The following is a 17,570-nucleotide window of genomic DNA, read 5'->3' as shown; positions in this document are numbered from 1 at the left end:
ATTGGATTTCTGCTCAGGACATAGACTGGTTATTACTAACACCATGTTCCAACATAAAAATGTGCACAAATTCACATGGAGAGAAGAGGCAAGGAATAAGAAAAGTCTCATTGACTATGTTATTGTTGATAGTGATGTTTTCTCCCTGGTGCAGGACACCAGAGTGTACAGAGGATTTGAAATTGGAAGCGATCACTATTTAGTGTTGAGCAGGATAAAATTGAATTTCATATTGAAAAGAATAACATGTGAGAAAGTTTTAAAGTGAATAAAAGTTGAGCAGCTCTCAGATGTGAACTGTAGACTAAAATACAGAAAGATTATTGAAAAGAAAATGAAAGAGTTTGAGAACAGGAATCAAACCTTAGAGATTCAGTGGCAAACTCTGAAGAAAACATTGATTGATTCTGCCAGAGAGGCATGTGGTGAGGTTGTGTGCAAGGATAAAAAAATCAGAACTCCCTGGTGGACACAGGAAGTTAAAGAAGCAGTGAAGGAAAAGAAGAAAGCATATCAAAAGTTCCTGTCAAATAAGTCAGCTTTTACTCTTACAGAATACAGAGACAAATGTAAGAAAGCTAAACAGTGTGTAAAACTAGCTAAACAAAAATCATGGGAGGACTTTGGCAAGAATATAGAAAACAAATATCAAGAAGGTGGCAAAATATTCTGGAGGTTGTTGAAGAAGCTTAGGAATGGAGGAAAGAGTGCTGTAAAAGGAGTTAGAGATGATAAAGGTGACATGAAAACAGGAGAAAAAGATATCCTTGAAGTATGGAGTAATTACTTTGAAAAACTGCTAAATGAAACAAGCGGTGATGACAGCACAGTGATAAAAAACACTGACCAGGTATGCAGTCAGGAATACATATCCATACTTGAAGTAGAAAAAGCCATCAAAGGCTTGAAATGTGGAAAGGCAGCAGGAGTAGATGATATTCGACCAGAAATGCTGAAGTATGGTGGTATAAAAGTCTTACAGTGGCTGCACTGCATAGTTCAGAAAGCCTGGACAGAGGGACGAATTCCCGATGATTGGAGTAGAGCTCTCATAGTACCCATATATAAAAAGGGAAATTAAACTGAATGTGAGAATTACAGAGGTATTTCCCTACTGAGTGTTCCTGGCAAGATCTATGCAAGTATACTTGAGAAACGGTTGAGAAGAATTGTGGAAGAAAAGCTTGGTGAAGAACAAGCTGGATTCAGGCCAAATAGAGGCTGTCAGGATCAGATCTTCACTTTATCACAAATAGTCGAGAAAGCATGGGAATATAACAAAGATCTGTATTTAAGTTTTGTCGATTTGGAAAAGGCATATGACAAGGTGCCAAGAGAGAAGCTATTCAATACGCTGCAGTTATATGGTGTCAATGGGGCATTATATCAGGCAATACTTAGTCTTTATTTGAGTTGTAAGTCAGCAGTTAGAATTGAAGGAAGTACAGGAAGATGGCTTAATGTTAAATCTGGTGTGAGACAAGGATGTACATTATCCCCTCTGTTATTCATTATCTATATGGATCACATTATGAAGGAATGTGGTATTAAACCAGATATCAAAATTGGAGATGTTAATGTCAGCTCTTTGCTTTATGCAGATGATGTTATACTTCTAAATAAATCCGCTATAAGTTTGCAAGAGTTCCTGACTAAATTGAATAACTATTGTAATAGATATGGCATGGAGGTCTGCATTGAAAAGACAAAGACAATGAAAATAGGTAGAATTGTTGAAAATGTCAATTGTGTTGTGAATGGAGAACCTGTGGAACAAGTAAAACATTTCAGCTACTTAGGCACAATTTTTACTGAAGATGGTAAATTAAATATAGTAATTGACAACAGAATCAGCAAAGCTGGTATGGTGGGAAGTCAATTGAATAAATTCATATGGAATAAGAAAGAAATTAGTCGGAACACTAAATTAGCTGTATACAAGACAGTGTTCAAAAGTTTTAACTTATGAATCTGAGAGCTGGGTCAGAAGTAAAACACTTGACCAAAGACTTGAAACCGCAGATATGAGAGTCCTGTGAAAGATTAGAGGCGTGAACAGATGGCATCAATGGCAATATCATATTAAAAATGAGGATATTAGGAAAGAACTTGACATTGTCAGCATCCAGGAATGCGTTAGCAGAGCTAATCTCAGGTGGTATGGTCACTTAAATAGAATAGGAGAGGAAAGATTAGCAAAACAAGTGTTCTCTGCCAGGTTGGCAGGAAAACGACCCAGAGGAAGACCAAGATATAGGTGGATTGATACGGTACAAAGTGCCTTAGACGATAGAAATATAAGATCTGATAATGTTGGAGTCTTGACAAGTAAAAGACTGATTTGGAGGAAAATTGTAGATAGGAAGTTGGTAATGATTTAATTTTTTCATGTAGTACTGTCATATCCTGTACACCCCTTGAGGGTACATGGCAGAAATTTGATGATGATGATGATGATGATGATATATTGCCCTTGCATTGTGAACTAGCATAAGCATAGTTCACATGACAAGCATTTGAATCTTCATCTTCAGGATAAAATAAAAGTTTCATTTTTGTGTAATGCTTAGTAATTTGTTTATAAACCATATTTTTTACTAACATCACTGTCCGTGTGTGATCAGCACATTAAGCAGTGAACATACAAATTCAAAATTTGACCCATCGTGAAAAAAAAACCTGCTGGCACCTGGTCAGGGATTTCAAAATTTAGAAAGCAAATATGGTATGCAGAACATACAATTGGAGGGATATCGTGCTAGAGGTGGAGAAGATAACAGTGATTGTAAACAAGGACATAAAATTTGGTGACAGGCACTGCTAAAATTGTAAGGATATCATAACAGATTATGGCAATGATATAGAAGAAACTGACAAATAAATGTAGGGAGGTCATGATTCGATTCCCTTGAACAAGCCTTGATTAGACCATATATGGATCACAGTATGCAGATATGGTCACCTGGTTCACAAAGAGACAAGGATATGTTGGAAAGGGTCCAGAGATGGTTAAGTTTTTTTCCAGTCTTTGGAATGTTGGGTATGAAAAAAAAAAGAATGAGAGAATGGACAGGAAATGCAGTTTACTGAGTCCCATGAATAAGCGAAGGGAAGAGATAATTATTATTATCATTATCTGACTTCCACAGATTTAAAGACTCATCATGGAAGGTCCCCCCATCATGTGCATGCACAGCTCATCATACTATGCCTTGAATACATTCATATCATTCATATTCTCTGTAGTTACCACACTCTCAGGAAATGTGTTCCACTATCCTTTAGTTCCACTATCCATACAAAAAACCTACTTTTCACTCCCCTGCTCACCCCTCCCATACAGTTCTTAGGGATGACCTCTTGTTCTCCTCCTATCTCCCAAGATTCTATGGAAAATGTCTTGCATGCTAATCTGACAAAAACTCCTTACCAACTTATAAGTCTCTATCATATCTCCCCAACTTATTCACCAAATTATGCAAACTGCTTTTTCTCAATTTTTTTTCATATGCATTCTAGATACCACAAACCACCTTAATCAATCACTTCTGGACCCTTCCAATATTTCTTCATCTTTCGAAAACCAGGTAACCAAATCTGTGCACATTAGTCCATATATGGTCTAATCAAGACCTTATACAATGGAACCAAATTTGCTTATACTACAGATCATTGCCCTCTGCAGAATTTGTTGTTCTGTTCTCACAAATGCAATATGTTCTCTAAATTTATGATGTCCTCTAAATTTTAGATTCCTATTCAGCATCACTCTAGATCTTTTATTTCCTCCACCTCCTCCAATATATCCCCACCAAATGAACACTCTGCATCCCATTTTTGGGAAGCAGAGCGTTCTTTTTTTATGAATCTTTGTTTCATGAATTTTAAAACCTTACACTTTGTAACATTGAACTGGCAAATGTCCACTACCATGCCCATTCATGCATTCTATTCAGGTCCTCTTTTAAGGCCACAAAATCTGCTCTGGACAAAAATCTGATTAAATATGGATATGATTGAGACATAGAAGTTAGCAATGAACTGTGATAAGATTAATGAAGAAGACATTCTTCTCAGAATGAGGTAAATAGGCACCTTTCAGTTGTATAAAGAGTGTTAACAGAGAATCAAGTAGTAGGGTGGTTTATGAAGTAAGTGGAATTCATTGCCTGTCAATAACATGACTGTGGAAATAAAGCATACTCTGATGAAGAGAGAGAGAGTGTGTGTGTGTGTGTGTGAGAGAGAGAGAGAGAGTGAGTGAGTGAGGCAGTAGAATCCCTCACACCTGAGTCTTGACTCCATGGAGGTACTGTGATGATATCTAGTAAAATAATTCATGCAGTAATATACTGATTCTAATTTATAGCCCTTTTCTTCACAAAGTATAATTAAATTTTTGGAAAGGATTAATAACAACTCACAATGAACATGATTACCCAAAGTTGTATGATCAACTCTCACTATAGCAAACACCACTGTAACATACTAAACTTCCCGATCAAAGTTCTATGGGCACAATGCTATGTTAAAAGAAAGTCACTATGGCAGGCTGTTTACTATAACACTATAAACTATTCCTGTGGTCACTACAAGTTTGTTATAGTGAGAATCAACTGTACCATTTTCTAGCAACACATTAAAACACTGCAAAAAAACAGTTATATTTCTTCTTCTGTTTCCATCCATTGATGGATGCAGGCTCCCCATAAACTTTCCAGTGTCTTTTGTTATTTAGCCAATGTTCACCATCTCATATCAAACCTTTGTAGCTTAATTTTGTTCACCTTTTGTGGACAAAATCTGTTGCACATTCCTGCACAGTGACACTTTCCACTGAAATAGTACCAAATAATTCCCAGTTCATGAGTACTATTCCACTGATGAGGAAATACCACCTTAAACATCTCAAGGAATATCATCAGTCACCTACTACTTAACTGCCCAAGACTAAAAGGTGTGCAGATAATTATGGCTAAACCAAGGACACTAACTGAAATATATACAGAGGATTTTGCAAATCAATGACATGCTACAGTATCTGCAATAAACATATGAACTTAACAAATTTCACTATCTTAACAGATTCTAAAAAACTTTGATTTTGAAAGCTGAAATAGCATTTACATTAGGCTTACTCACCCATGTCTTCTGTTCCCAGTTCTGACCATTTTGCTTCAAATTCTTTCTGCTCAGAAACTGGTCTCTAGGAAACATTTATAAAAATCTGAATATCTGAATAAGAAAGGATGTTAATTATTCTAGTATTATAAACATATGTACTGTCTGTTACAGTTATTTCAACAAAAACTGAAATGTGATGATAAAGTTTAGTGAAGATCTGAAATAATAGCTTTCTTCAAACATGCTGACTAGCAGACAATAAAAAGAGTATTATGATGTCCTTGATGTTAAGTGAATTTTGCAGAATGTACCCATCAAAGACATCATACACTATCAAATATATCATAATTCTGAACTTTTAAATGTATTTTATCCAATTTATAAAGTACCATCTTTTTTGAAGTCAGAATAGCAACATAATTATAATCAACCTAGTCCACTGATGTGTGTCTATGTAAAAGGAGTATTCTCATAAATACAATTATGATAACTTGGCATTTAAGCATTGTCGTAAACAATGCTACATTAGTTAAGCAAACAAAAAAAAAAATCATTATTCTTGCTCAAATATGAATAAGGTAAGCAAGAATAAAAAGTTAAGACTTTTTATAAAAATTTTATAATAATAAAAAGTTAAACCATCTTCTATTTCTTCACAATTTCTCACAGGGGCCTCTGCATTGTTATTAATGTTCTGCAATAGCCATATCAGGTTCCTGTCCACTCCATAAGATTCAAGTGTAGCCAATGCCACTTTCTGATCTATACTACTGAATGCCATCTTTAATTCAATAAACCAGGTATAAATTTTGCACAGAGCCTTCTCTGCAAGATTTTCCTCCAATAGTTTTCTTAATGTTTCTGTTAATATTATTGTCAATACTTTCCTCACATTACTCAGGACAATTCATTGTTCTGTACTTTTTTCTGTAGGCTTAACTTTCTTGTTCTGTAGTCTTAACTTTATAATGTACAATTAGTACAAAACATAACAAAACTGCATTATCCAAGATTTTCTATTAAAATGATATAATCAATGATTTTTAATGACAATCTCATCCATGAAAGAATGTAAACTTATAGCACCATTATCATCAATGCCAATGGGTGCAATGCCTGTTGGTGTCTAATGCTTGCTTCACCATTTTTTGCCATTTTTCTCACTTTTTATTACCAAGTGACTCAAATCCTGCACCTTTCTTTACACACCATCTACTCACTCTCACCTTGGGCATCCTCTTCTGTTTATACCATCCATTATACTAAGCATCAAGGTTTTGATCTCTCTCTAATGTTATCGATTCTGCAGATATGTCCAAAAAAAAGCTTCTTCCTTTGAATTATTTTCATATTTTCTGCGTTAGATTTTCTTTGCAGTTTACTTTGCTATACGAGGGTGGTCTGAAAAGTTCTCGGCCTAACAATGAAAAAACAAATTTATAATTTCAAAATTATTTTAATTTTTCAACATACTCTCCCTTAAGACTAATACATTTATTCCAGCGATACTCCAGCACCATTACCCCATCCCTGCAGTGGTTCTCAGTATCATCATCATCAAATTCCTGACAGGTACCCTCAAGGGGGTGTACAGGATATGATAGTACTACATGAAAAATTTACATCATTACCTACTTCCTATCTACAATTTTCCTCCAAATCAGTCTATTACTTGTCAAGACTCCAATATTATCGTTATCATATCATATATTTCTATCGTCTAAGGCACATTGTACCGTATCAATCCACCTATATCTTGGTCTTTCTCTGGGTCGTTTTCCTCCCAGCCTGGCAGAGAACACTTGTTTTGCTAATCTTTCCTCGCCCATTCTGTTTAAGTGACCATACCACCTGAGATTAGCTCTGCTAATGCATTCCTGGATGCCGACAATGTCAAGTTCTTTCCTAATATCCTCGTTTTTAATATGATACTGCCATTGATGCCATCTGTTCACGCCTCTAATCTTTCACAGGACTCTCATATCTGCGGATTCAAGTCTTTGGTCAAGTGTTTTACTTCTGACCCAGCTCTCAGATTCATAAGTTAAAACTTTTGAACACTGTCTTGTATACAGCTAATTTAGTGTTCCGACTAATTTCTCTCTTATTCCATATGAATTTATTTGATTGACTTCCTACCATACCAGCTTTGTTAATTCTATTGTCTATTTCCATATTTAATTTAAAATCTTCAGTAAAAATCGTGCCTAAGTAGCTGAAATGTTTTACTTGTTCCACAGGTTCCCCGTTCACAACACAATTGACATTTTCAACAATTCTACCTATTTTCATTGTCTTTGTCTTTTCAATGCAGACCTCCATGCCATATCTATTACAATAGTTATTCAATTTAGTCAGGGACTCTTGCAAACTTATAGCGGATTTATTTAGAAGTATAACATAGTCCGCATAAAGCAAAGAGCTGACATTAATATCTCCAATTCTGATATCATGTTTAATACCACTTTCCTTTATAATGTGATCCATATAGATAATGAATAACAGAGGGGATAATGTACATCCTTGTCTCACACCAGATTTAACATTAAACCATCTTCCTGTACTTCCTTCAATTCTAACTGCTCACTTACAACTCAAATACAGACTAAGTATTGCTTGATATAATGCCCCATTGACACCATATAACTGTAGCATACTGAATAGCTTCTCTCTTCGCACCCTGTCATATGCCTTTTCCAGATCGACAAAACTTAAATACAGATCTTTGTTATATTCCATGCTTTCTCAACTATTTGTCGTAAAGTGAAGATCTGATCCTGACAGCCTCTATTTGGCCTGAATCCAGCTTGTTCTTCACCAAGCTTTTCTTCCACAATTCTTCTCAACCGTTTCTCAAGTATGTTTGCATAGATCTTGTCAGGTACACTCAGTAGGGAAATACCTCTGTAATTCTCACATTCAGTTTTATTTTCCCTTTTAAAATATGAGTACTATTAGAGTTCTACTCCAATCATCGGGAATTCGTCCCTCTGTCCAGACTTTCTGAACTATGCAGTGAAGCCACTGCAAGACTTTTATACCACCATACTTCAGCATTTCTGGTCGATTATCATCTACTCCTGTTGCGTTTCCACATTTCAATCTTTTGATGACTTTTTCTACTTCAAGTATGGATACGTATTCCTGACTGTATGCCTGTCGAGTGTTTTTTACCACTGTGCTATCACTGCTTGTTTCATTTAGCAATTTTTCGAAGTAATTACTCCATACTTCAAGGATATCTTTTTCTCCTGTTTTCATGTAACCTTTATCATCTCTAACTCCTTTTACAGCACTTTTTCCTCCATTTCTAAGCTTCTTCAACAACCTCCAGAATATCTTAGCACCTTCTTGACATTTATTTTCTATGTTCTTGCCAAAGTCCTCCCATAACTTCTGTTTAGCTAGTTTTACACAGTGTTTAGCTTTCTTACATTTGTCTCTGTATTCTCTAAGAGCAAAAGCTGACTTATTTGCCAGGAACTTTTGATATGCTTTCTTCTTTTCCTTCACTGCCTCTTTATCTTCCTGTGTTAACCATGGAGTTCTGATTTTTCTATCCTTGCAGACAACCTCACCTGATTGATTCAGCCTCTCTGGCTGAATCAATCAGGGTTTTCTTCAAGGCTTGCAACTAAATCTAAGGTTTGGTTCCTGTTCTGAAACTCTTTCATTTTTTCTTCAATAATCTTTGTGTATTTTAGTCTACAGTTCACATCTGAGAGCTGCTCGACTTTTATTTGTTTTAAAACATTCTTACATGTTATTCTTTTCAATATGAAATTTAATTTTATCCTGCTCAACACTAAATAGTGATCGCTTCCAATTTCAAATCCTCTGTACACTCTGGTGTCCTGCACCAGGGAGAAAACATCACTATCAATAATAACATAGTCAATGAGACTTTTCTTATTCCTTGCCTCTTCTCTTCATGTGAATTTGTGTACATTTTTATGTTGGAACATGGTGTTAGTAATAACCAGTCCATGTCCTGAGCAGAAATCCAACAGGTATTTGCCATTATTATTGGCTTTGCTCTTTACTCCAAATTTTCCCAAAATATTTTTGTATGTCTGACAATCATTTCCTACTCTGCTATTTAGATCCACAACAAGAATCAAATTTTCCTTTTTCATTGTGTCAGTTGCTTTTTTCTAAAGCATCAAAAAATTCCTCCACTTCTACCTTAGTAGAACCTTCTGTTTGAGCATAGGCAAATAAGTCTCATTGTCCAATTACTCATTCTGATATTTGCCCACATCACTCTACTTGTGACTGCCTGCCATTCAAGAAGATTAGCCTCATATTTTGTGTTTAATACTATGGCTACTCCTTCTTTTCCTTGATTGTCATTTCCTGAATATAACTTTTTGTATTTATTGTTCAGAAAGATCTCACCAGTTTTTGTCTTTTTTGTTTCAGTGACTGAAACAAAAAAGTCACCCCTATTATGTCGATCTGGTACTTATCTAATTCTTCAGCTAGCTCCATTTCTTTGCCATTCAGGCTTCTTATGTTGATAGTACAGATCTTTAACTCAACATCACCAGAGTTAAACACAGGGTGTGCTTTCAGATTTGTTCCAGTAGCTGACTTTTCGCTGTTCGTCCTGGTTCCCTGGCGAAAACAACAGGGTCCTTGTTTAACCAGGCGACACCCCAGCCAGCATGAAATTTTGTCATATTGTATCATCATTTTCTATATTGGTTTAAGCTAATAAGAATACAATTTGGTCGGCTAAATCCCAAATTGCCAGCCCATCCTCGTTCATTCAATATCCATGTAGATACCCAAGAGGGTGCACCACGAGAAGGTGAGGATTGAACATTAGGTCAGAAGCCCTGGTAGGTTCTCCGCATTCGCTTAAAGGCTATGTGGAGGTCTCCTCTCAGTTATACAGCTTTGACTCTTAAGCACCCCGTGGTACTCAGTTCTCAGTAAGATCTGAAAATACCCCTCTACACCTGCAATCACCTCTTGATTTGAAGAAAAATGCTGACCAGCGAGGAAGAGTTTTAATTTTGGGAAGAGATAAAAATCAGAGGGAGTCAAATCTCGGGAATAGGGTGCATGTTCCAACAAATCATAGTGCAGATACCTTAATTTTCCCATTGATAAAACACTTTTGTGGGCAGTACATTTTCCTGATGAAAGATGATTTTTTTTCCTTCTGCAAACCGGGTCGTTTCTCATGAATTTTTTCATCTAGTCTGATTAAAAGACCGGAATAATATTCTCCGGTTATGGTTTTACCCTTTTTCAAGATAATCAATAAACAAAATGTCTTTAGCATCCCAAAACACCGATGCCATGACATTACCTACTGATAGAACCAACTTTGTCTTCTTTAGTGCTGAACAATAGCTTCTGTCCACTGTTTTGTTACTGCTTTTTTTATTCTGGTGTGTAACAGTGAATCCAAGTCTCAATCTGATTTTGTGCATCTAATAGATGCACAAAATCAGTTTTATTCTTGTTAAAATGCTCCAAGCACTGTTCAGAGATTTTCATGTGAGTGCGTTTTTGTTCTGCTGTGAGCAAGCACGTACCCATCTTGTGCAAAGCATTTTCATTTACAATTCTTCATGCAAAAGATATCCTACACATTCTTTAGAAATGCCTATAGTCTCAGCAATTTCATGCACTTTGACTCGACAGTCATCCAATGCCATAATCGTGCACTTGATCAATGATTTCTGGTGGTGTTACACATTTTGGATGTCCTTCATGTGGATCATCATCAAGGCTGGTATGGCCACATTTAAACTTGGCAGTGCACTTCTTAATTGTCGAAAACGAAGGAGAAGAGTGCCTATAAACTTTTATGAACTTCGAATGAATTTCTTTTGGCATTAAACCTCCTTTTACAAATAATTTTATAACTGCACGATACTCAATTTTATCCATTTCAAGGGATACAGACAACACTTTTGCTTCAGATAGCTGTATAAAACAAACTACTTGATAGAATGACTTGCAATTTCTCATGAATGCTTATGACAGATGAATCAACTTAGAAAAAAAAAACTTGCCGATAGTGTTGCCATCTATGGTCGAGGCCGAGGACCTTTCAACCTACTACACCCATCCAAATGATAGAATCTTTCTATAACATGTTATTTCAAAAACCAATTGCCTCACAGAGTCTTTGACCATTACCCACATCTCACAACAAACGGAGTGCTTGTGAATATGCATGTTTCAGCAGTATCAGCTTTATGGGATGGCTCACTGATTTACTTTTCCATGTCTTGTCTGCTGGCTATAGATTTACTTTCACTTTTGTTATCTAAGATATTCTCTTTTTTAGTCTAAATTATGTGTCACGTTGCACTCTAGGTACATGAAGTTCCTAACCTCTTCCAGCTGTTGGTCAACAAGATCATATCTGTTGATCTTTATTCACTTTTTCATCCTCTTCTCTCAAGAATATCATTGTTTTAGTTTTTTCAGGGTCTGCACAGTTAGCCTGGTGGCTGTGCGCTTCACAACCATATGCCTGGGGAAGGAGTGTCCTAGGTTCGATTCCCAGTCGGTGACGTGAGGAGCTGAAGGATCTTCCCCAAGTTAGCTGGCCTTGGGTGTGGCCAGTAGGGTTTTTTCTCCAGTTTATCCTGGGGTTTTTCATCCACCAAAGCAGGCAAACCGGCCTTTAGAGCTCAACACTATGGACATAGGATACATCTGGGCATAGGGTTGACCACCTTATCCTGTGAACGGTTTGAGGTCCGATGAGTAATAAACCCTCAACACCACAAGGTAAAAGAGGGAAAGAAAGATGAGATGAGATGAAATAGTTTTTTCAGTGTTCATTATTACAGCACTGTTCTCTCTAGTTCCTCATCATCTTCTTCAATAATGATTTTGTCACCTGCAAACCATAAATTATCTATTTTTATACCTTAAATTGAAATTCTCCTTATATTATCCTTTATGACATCCACTGTTCTTTCCAAAAGCAAGATAAAGATGCTCAGGGATATTGGGCCTCCTTGTCTTGTGCCTCTTGTTGTCCAAAACCATTTTCCTATTTCTTCACAATTTCTCACAGGGGCCTCTGCATTGTTATTAATGTTCTGCAATAGCCACAAGATTCAAGTGTAGCTCATGCCACTTTCTGATCTATACTACTGAATACCTTCTGAAATTCAATAAACCAGGTATAAATTTTGCACAGGGCTTTCTCTGCAAGATTTTCCTCCATTAGTTTTCTTAATGTTTCTGTTAATATTATCGTAAGTACTTTTTCCACGACTTAGAGCAATTAATTGTTCTTTAGTTTTTGCAGTACATTTTGTTTTTTTTTTGTAAATGAGTATTGAATTGATCCTGTCCATTCTTTTAGTGCCCTACCCTTTGTTCCATGCAATGTTAAACATTGCATGGAACAAGAAGCTCCCCAACGAATAAAAACAAGTAAAATGAGATTATTATTAACACCAGACCTCTGTGAAGTCGAAAGACTCATCATGGAAGGCACACACTGTTATATACAAAACCCATCAAACCATGCTTTAAACTTATTCAATGTATCTGCATTCACCACAATATCAGGTAACTTCCTTATGCTCACACCTTTCTTATACTGCTTCCAGGAATGGCATCGCCTTCTACCCCTTCTCCATTCTATGAAAAATTTCTTCCACATTAAACCAGTAACAACCTTTTACCAAGTTAAATGTCTCAATCATATCTCCTCTTTTCCTCCTATTCACGACTTTGCAAACTGCATCCTCTCAATCTGACTTCATATATCATGTCCCAAACACTAGTTACCATCTTAGTCAGTCTTCTCTGCACCCTTTCCAATGTATCCTTATCACCAGAGGACAAAATCTGTACACAATAATCCATATGAGACCAGATCAAAGCCTTATGGAATGAGAAGCTCCCTACTTCAGCATATTAAGATCCTCTGCATCATTGCTATAATCTGATTTGATGACTTTGCAACCTGTGCAGTGTGATCTATGAACTTCAGATCCTTACCCACCACCACTTCAAGATCTCTTATCTCCTCAACTTCCTCAAATTTCCTCACCAAGTGTATACTTTGCATCCCATTGTTGCCTACCAAATTTCAGAACCTTACACTTTCGAACATTCAATGCTCCAAAGTGTAAGCTTGTACTGAACAGCTTGCTTGTTTCTGCAAGCTGGCTTACTTCGGACAGACAGGCAGATCAGCAACCATCTGTTTAGAAGAACACAAATCATACATCTGCAATAACGACTATAGTGAATGCAGATCAGCAACTATCTGTTTAGAAGAACACAAATCATACATCTGCAATAACGACTATAGTGAATATGGCCTTGCAGATCATGTTTTAGATACAACCCACAGGATCTCATGGAGAAAAACCACCATGCTCCACCATAGTAAATTCAAAAAAGAAAGACTGTTTTTAGAATCTGTGATGGCATTCAGAAATCAACCGAATTTAAATAAATATAGTTGCATAAAACTTCCCAAAATTTTGAAACTTGAATTATCAGAGATCCTACGTTACATTCTCAGCCACCTACAAACACCCACAGAAGGCATTTGTTGGAGGCCTTTTACTTCTGCATATATCCTTTTCTCACATAACTGTGTCTTCATATGACTATCCACAATCCAGCTTCACTTTAAAATCACTCTCACCAACTGGAAGGAAGTATGAAATCCCACTCACAATTACATCCTCTGACGAAATTATCAGATCTAAAACTTTTGATCCCCAAGTGCCCTCCTTTACATACTGCTTAAGATAGTTGTTTCTCATGAATTCAAGAAATTCTTCTTCCTTATTCCCAAATGCTACTTCTTCATTCCAATCTATACTGCCATAATTAAAATCACCCTTCACTCATTCACTAACTTATATATTTGCTTATACATTTCATTACCTCCCTCCACATTCCCTGACCTTTAGCAATATCTAACTAAATCTCTCTTCCTCCAAACCTCCAACTCACACTGCCTCAAAACCATTGCCACTATTTTCCACCTTTCATGTCTACCTTAATGGTGGACATAATTCCCTGCTATCATCGGTTTGATCAATTGGTGAAACAATTTCATCTTCCTTATTTCTGATATTCCAGGCATTTGCAATAAACACAGCAGTTCAATTTTAGGTCTATAATCGGTCCTATCCAAGCCACTTGTTGGTTGCGATTTCCCCACCATACCAGCCCTTGCTGAATCACTTTTATCACTGCTTACCTTATATATCCACTCAGTCTCGCCTATCCCACTCACATCCTGATCTTTTCTATTCTTATGCTGATCATCCTCGAACATACATACATTCATTACTATTTCATGAGATTAATGAAAAGAAATGCAAAATGCTCATTATTAGACAAAAAAAGGAATGAAGATATTTTAAAAGAACTAAAAATAAAATCAACAGAAGAAAAACTAAACAAACATAAACCAAATTTAAGAACATGTAAACCAAATTGCCAACACAGGATATCCTAAACAATTCATAAAATATAAACTAACTGGGAAGAGAATGCTGGGTAGATCTCAAAAGAGGTAATTAGATTAAAAATGAGACTGGAACAGAAAAATTGTCAGTGCCTGCATGACCAAAGAAAACCAAAAGATAACTTAGCAGAATAGTTTGAGGCTGTGGGCAATAGGAGACCTTCAAAAGAGAGAAACAGACAAATAGGAAAGATCTGTTATCAAACATGATTATATTCTTAGAAGAAGAAAAAGAATTTAATCAGATTTTATAAGATACAGTAACTGTGCCTTCTAACACATAGGAATATGTATTTACTCTGATACTTCTGCATTTTGCTAGCACTGAGAGAATAATTCATGACAGTTTATCTTTTTAATTTACAGGGACATGAGATAACAGATAATTGAGTTTAAATATGAAAAGAGGTGTTGTACACAAAAGAGAAATGAGGTTCCACATGGTCAGGTCCTGGTCATAATTTGTTTCACCACTGTAATTCAAGAAAAATAAGTATAACATTTAAATGGCAGATGGCTAGCCAGGTTGAACAAGTGTATTATAATGTCTCTGCCCTCTAACCAAGCAATATTTCATGAATTTTAGGATTGTACTATTTACTTTTGATTAAGAAGTGTCTGCATGATTTTTGGCATGAATTCTGAGTGATTTATTAGTTGAAATTGCCTTTTTTAAGTATAACACAATGGAGGTCACGAAGTCAACAGAGCAGGTGTCGACCAGTGTGACTAGGTGAGCACTGCAAAAATCAAGTGGCATTAATTATTATTATTATTACCCCAAGACCTTATGGAGTCAAAAGACTCATCTGGGAGGTCCTTTTATCACACACACATCTCATTATACCGTGTCTTAAACACACTCAAACTCCTTGCAGACACCACACTCTCAGGCAAGGCATTCCAATCATTCACAACTCTGCACAAAAAAAACCTGCCTCTCACTCCCCTACACAGACTTTTCAAAAATGATTTGATGTTGTGAGTGCAATATGTATGCATGGTGGAATGTAAGACATGTGTTTGTGTTATACTTAAAAAAGGCAATTTCAACTAATAAATCATGCAGAATTCATGCCAAAAATCATGCAGACACACTTCTTTATCAAAAATAAATAGTACAATCCTAAAATTCATGAAATATTGCCAATTATGTATAGCTCTTGGTTAGAGAGCAGAAACATTATAATACACTTGTTCAACCTGGCTAGCTATCTGCCATTTAAATGCTATACTTATTTTTCTTGAATTACAGTGGTGAAACAAATTATGACCAGGACCTGACCATGTGGAACCTCATTTCTCTTTTGTGTACAACAGCTCTTTTCATATTTAAACTCAATTATCTGTTATCTCATGTCCCTGTAAATTAAAAAGATAAACTATCATGAATTATTCTCTATGCAAGCAAAATGCAGAAGTATCACAGTAAATACATATTCCTATGTGTCAGAAGGCACAGTTATCTTATAGAATAGAGAGAATGAACAAGGGATGAGAGAAAGTATGGATTTGTCGGAAGTGCGATATATTATTAGACAAAATTAGAAATGAAACAAAAGCCAAAGAAACTGAGGGAATAAAAGAATGCAAGGATATAAAAGCAAAAGTTAGTGACAAGGGAGCAAAAGAAAGTATGAATGAGAAAACGGAAGGGAGCAAAATAAAAAATAAGAGAGCAGAAGAAAGAATAAATGAGAAAACAGAAGTAAGGTGTGGCAGAAAGAGAGGTAGCAGGACTGCTGGAGTGATAGAGAGTCAAATTGTAAGAATGCACGATTTAATGAAACAGTTATTGAAAATGAAATGAGCAATAAACAGAATGATACTAGAGTGATATAAGCGAACATAATGAAAGAAAAAAGAGTAAAAGAGCTGACGAGTGCTTCCAGGATAGCAGTATACAGAGACTCCATATTAGAGAACTAGTTACTGAGAGAATCCATAAGGTCTGCTATCCAGGTGAGAGAATGAGTAGGATAATTAAGGCATTGGATATGAGGAAGAAACAAGCAAGAGAATTAGTCATGATTGTGGGGACAAATGACTGAGTGAACATAGGGAGCATGTGAGGACAAAATATCAGGAAGCTATTGAGAAGAGTGAAAGATAACAATGTAGTAGGAAAGGTTGCCAGTGTGTTGCTGAGGTATGATGATGACGAGATGCAACAGAGAGCCAAATTCATGAATATACTGGGCAGCAGTGGTGTCGAGTGCCCATTTCGGTTGGGTGTGCTGTTATGTGGGTTATGCAACCCACGCTACAAATTTCATGTCAATTTGACTGTATGCATCGACGCCCGCAGAAATTTTTCTGGCAGGGGGAGGGGGGAGGAGCTTGGAGACAAATAAAATATGCTAAAAGACATTTATTGATATAAAGGTCTTTTAGCATATTTTATGTAATTATTTGTCGATGTAAACTATAAATACATTATTTTCATTTTACATCAATTTTAATGATCTTTAATTCTTGAAAAAAAAGTATTTGGAATTAATACAATTTTTAGCACAATTTCATATAAAAAAAAATTGAGAAGAGTGAAATTTTATTTTATTAAAAATCAACTAATTAATCCCAAAATCCTAAATCAAATTATTGCAGTTTAAAAAAAAAAAAATCATAAATCTCCACTTTCCAACGAAGGCCTCAATAGTTCCGTCAGTAATGGTGATGTGTCCATTTGAAAAGACTTGGGTTCCAGTCTGTTCCAGGATGCAAAGAACGTTTATTATGGAAGATGAGTTAATCAGTAAGAAAGTAGTAGAGTTATTTCATGTTGAATAACTTAGGTGTCTCATTCCAAAAAACAGACTAACTGAAGACAAACACAATTAACTGGCCTAATAATCTTGGGTTTAACTTCAATCAACCAACATTTGACATATACAAGGCTGTGGATTCAAATCTTACTAGTGCATAGATATCACTGTTTTGTTCAAGCATTTCATTCTACCCCTCC

The 17,570-nt window shown here is 36.0% G+C and overlaps 1 protein-coding gene across 6 annotated transcripts in view; it reads right to left on the bottom strand.

Moving 5' to 3' along the window:
* LOC150110589 (TBC1 domain family member 19) overlaps positions 1-17,570 on the bottom strand; it is a 476,985-nt gene that overhangs the window by 353,687 nt on the left and 105,728 nt on the right. For all 6 annotated transcript variants that reach the window (XM_090395037.1, XM_090395020.1, XM_090395012.1 and 3 more), the window contains exon 6: positions 5,143-5,206. In XM_090395037.1, coding sequence (XP_090251163.1) covers positions 5,143-5,206 — 64 coding nt within the window. The remainder of the gene's footprint in view (positions 1-5,142; positions 5,207-17,570) is intronic.

The sequence above is a fragment of the Typopeltis vanoorti genome, chromosome 1, assembly GCF_054136105.1.
Source record: "Typopeltis vanoorti isolate ZY-2024b chromosome 1, IOZ_Tvanoo_1.0, whole genome shotgun sequence".
In the NCBI taxonomy this organism is placed as follows: Eukaryota; Metazoa; Arthropoda; class Arachnida; order Uropygi; family Thelyphonidae; genus Typopeltis; species Typopeltis vanoorti.
This window is presented reverse-complemented; position numbering and strand designations above follow the sequence as displayed.